Source organism: Lolium rigidum, chromosome 6 (genome assembly GCF_022539505.1).
Source record: "Lolium rigidum isolate FL_2022 chromosome 6, APGP_CSIRO_Lrig_0.1, whole genome shotgun sequence".
Classification (NCBI taxonomy): Eukaryota; Viridiplantae; Streptophyta; class Magnoliopsida; order Poales; family Poaceae; genus Lolium; species Lolium rigidum.
Window position 1 is genome coordinate 264,568,406 of NC_061513.1, and position 2,949 is coordinate 264,571,354.

At 49.9% G+C, this 2,949-nt stretch overlaps 1 protein-coding gene across 1 annotated transcript; it reads right to left on the reverse strand.

The window, feature by feature from the left end:
• Positions 1 to 377: 377 nt before the first annotated feature.
• LOC124664067 (probable staphylococcal-like nuclease CAN1) lies at positions 378 to 2,689 on the reverse strand. Its single transcript, XM_047201669.1, has 6 exons — positions 2,304 to 2,689; positions 2,163 to 2,218; positions 1,509 to 1,623; positions 1,094 to 1,425; positions 959 to 1,018; positions 378 to 729 (listed from the first exon to the last, which is right to left on the reverse strand). The coding sequence occupies exons 1-6, from the start codon at positions 2,436 to 2,438 to the stop codon at positions 378 to 380; spliced, it is 1,050 nt and encodes a 349-aa protein (XP_047057625.1). The 5' UTR covers positions 2,439 to 2,689.
• Positions 2,690 to 2,949: the final 260 nt, after the last annotated feature.

The following is a 2,949-nucleotide window of genomic DNA, read 5'->3' on the forward strand; positions in this document are numbered from 1 at the left end:
AAGTGTTTTTCTTTGTTGTTCGGGAGATTGTTGAAGTTCATGCTACAAGATGGAATTTGTCTCAAGGTGGAGTTTGTTATATTGTGATCCAAATTCATATACTAAAGGGGGCTAACTTCTGACGAGCGGAGCGAGGCCCGTCGCCGGGTAGGCTTGGGCCGAAGCGTAGCGGATCGTTGTCACCGCCTATATATACATCTTGTAAGCCGCCGGCTAGGGTTTATCAGATTATAAGATAACCCACGGCATTTGTAAACACTCCCCGATATAGTAAAATTTTACTGGCTGACGCCCGTGGTTTTTTTCCCTTCTGTGTTGAAAGGGGTTTTCAACGTTAAATCTTGTGTCTCCGCTGCATTTACCTTTATCGTTCTTCGTTATTTGATTGTCGCTTTTATAACACTTTTCATGGTCCTAAGTAACACAGCTATTAAGCTAACAGGAATGCAGGCTATCATGTCATAACTCATAAGGAAAGAATATGTGTTTCGTATCTTCTTGCTAGTCAAGTTGCTTCCACGAGGCAAGATGTTCTTCTGAAAGATAATACACATTCTGTAGTTCCTTACCTGCACGAACACCCCACCGGCATGGAGGTCCCCGACGGACCTGCCATAGCGGTCGGTGTCGTAGATGTGCACCGTAAGACATTTCCCCTCCACAAGCTTTAGGAGCGCCTCTTTCGCCTCCTTGCCATAGGGCATCGCGCTTTCGGGTGCGTCGATCCCACTGCATTTCATCCACACACCATCAGATCAATAAAATGCACACAAGCCATTTGATCTTGATCATCCAATCAGTTATACTACCTCTGTCCATAAATAGATGTATAGAATTATCAAATTTTGAATGTACATAGACACTATTTAGTATATATATATATCCAAGTTTAGACAAATATAAGGCATCTATTTATGGACGGAGAGAGTACTTAGTGTGGCAGAAAAACGGAACTAACCTTAGCCTGATCCTGTACTTCCTGGCGAGCACCTCCTGGCCCTTGGCGTTCGGGACTTGCCTGCAAATTACCATTCACAATGTTTCAGAACTGACACTCACAGCTGATGGATGGACTATGTCAATCTGAAGTTACCTGTATCCGGCGTCGGCAATGGTCTTCTGGAGCGCGTCGGCCGTGGGGTAGTCCCTTTTGGCGCGCGCCTTGGTCCGCTCCGCCGCGGCCTTCTTGATGTCCGCGGGCACACTGCCGGACTCGCCGCGTTCGGACACGTCCACGTACACGGTGACCGTGTCGCCGTCGGCCACCGCCTTGGCGTCCACCGGGAGCGTGTGCAGCTCGGCCTTGACTGGCTTGTGCGTGAGGGCAGTGGTGTGAGCCGCCGGCGCAGGTGCTGGTGCATGTGATGGTGGTGCTGATGGTGCCGCCCCATTTGGGTGTGGCAGGCCGTAGAAGGCGAGGAAGCCCTGAAGGAACAGACATGGGTGAGCAGTGTATATGACCCAGACTGCAGAGTGTGCTTTCAACAGAACGGATATGAGCATTATACCTCGACATCTGCCTTCTGATGGTTCTTGAGCGTGAGCACGACGAGCTGCGCGGCGTCCTCCGGCGTCGTCGGGGTCGGCCTTGCCTTCTTCCATGCCACTTGCAGCTTCTTGTACCTTCGATTACATTAAAAACACACCAACGGAATTCAGTAACAGAGAAAGGAAACATCACAACATTATTCGATCGCAACGTTTTCTGCTACTACTAGTGACGAGCGTTCATCGTTAATTCCAGGAAACCTCCCGGAACCTTCAGCCGTTTACAAAAGGCATTGGCAGCTGCTCGTTGTACTGAATTCTTCATTTCTTTGTTTAATTACCAGTAATTATCCGTTTCTTTGTGTAAAACTATGGTCTTTCTCTTTTCTGACATGTCAAAAAGTAATACATAGAAGTTCAGGTAATTCTACTACCATGGTTTTTCTTCTTCTTTTTAAATATGTATGCTATTTCCATTTATCAAGTTCTTGTGTTAGAGGTCGCTTTCACATTTTCACACCTGGAAACCCTCGCATCCACGGAAGCTAGCTGGAGTAGCTGTTTCTGGATCTTTGACAAACGCGTCATATGAACTTAAACTAATCGATGGGAACAAATTGGCTGAAACTCAGGAAGGAAGAAGACACGAAGTTAAGGGGAAATGGAATTCATACCAGTTGGCCTGCGCGTTCTGGGAGGAGACGACATGCCGGCCGAGCCCTTCCGGGACCTGAAACCAGAAGCAACAATCCAGCTCGTAATTAGCAGCAGCAACGGCAGAGCCAATGAATCGTCGAGGTTCAGATAAGAAGTACCTGCTTGGTTCGCTGGAAATTGAGGATGTCCTGGCCGAGCCTGGCGACGGAGTCGTGGGCGCCGTGGGGTGTGAAGGCGGCGTCGGAGAGGTCGGAGCAGACGCCGCAGAGGAAGCGGTATATGCTGTTCCCCATGACCGCCGCTGCGACGACGAGGAGGAAGATGAAGATTCGACGGGTGGGGTGTGGGTTTGTGCGCGGAATCCGCTCCGGGATTTGAAAAGAATTCAGGTGTCTCTGCTGCTGCGTGGATCTGCGGGGGGCTGGGTGACAGTGTGCGTCGTCGTCAGAGACTCTGAGAGCCGTTTTGGAAGGAATCGCGGCTCGCTTCACGAGGTGGAGCGGAGGGAAAGCTGTTAAGCTGTGCGAGATCTGCCAAGCGGAGCGCGAGGAGCGGCCGGTGCGACAGTGCGTAGGATTCATTGCGCAGGGGTGCTGATCGAGTTTTATAAGCTCAGGGTGATTTGCAAGTGGTTAGAACGACTTAATCCATGTCGGCATGGCAGCATGTCGCTGTTGCCGACTAGTTTCCGGACGCTTTCGGTGAGATTTGTTTGCTAAGATTAGTATCTTCCAAGCTAGGTGGCATAACCTGGAGGAGTCATGCTGTTGATGATGCCAATTTGGGTGGGTGCTCTTGCGCCAC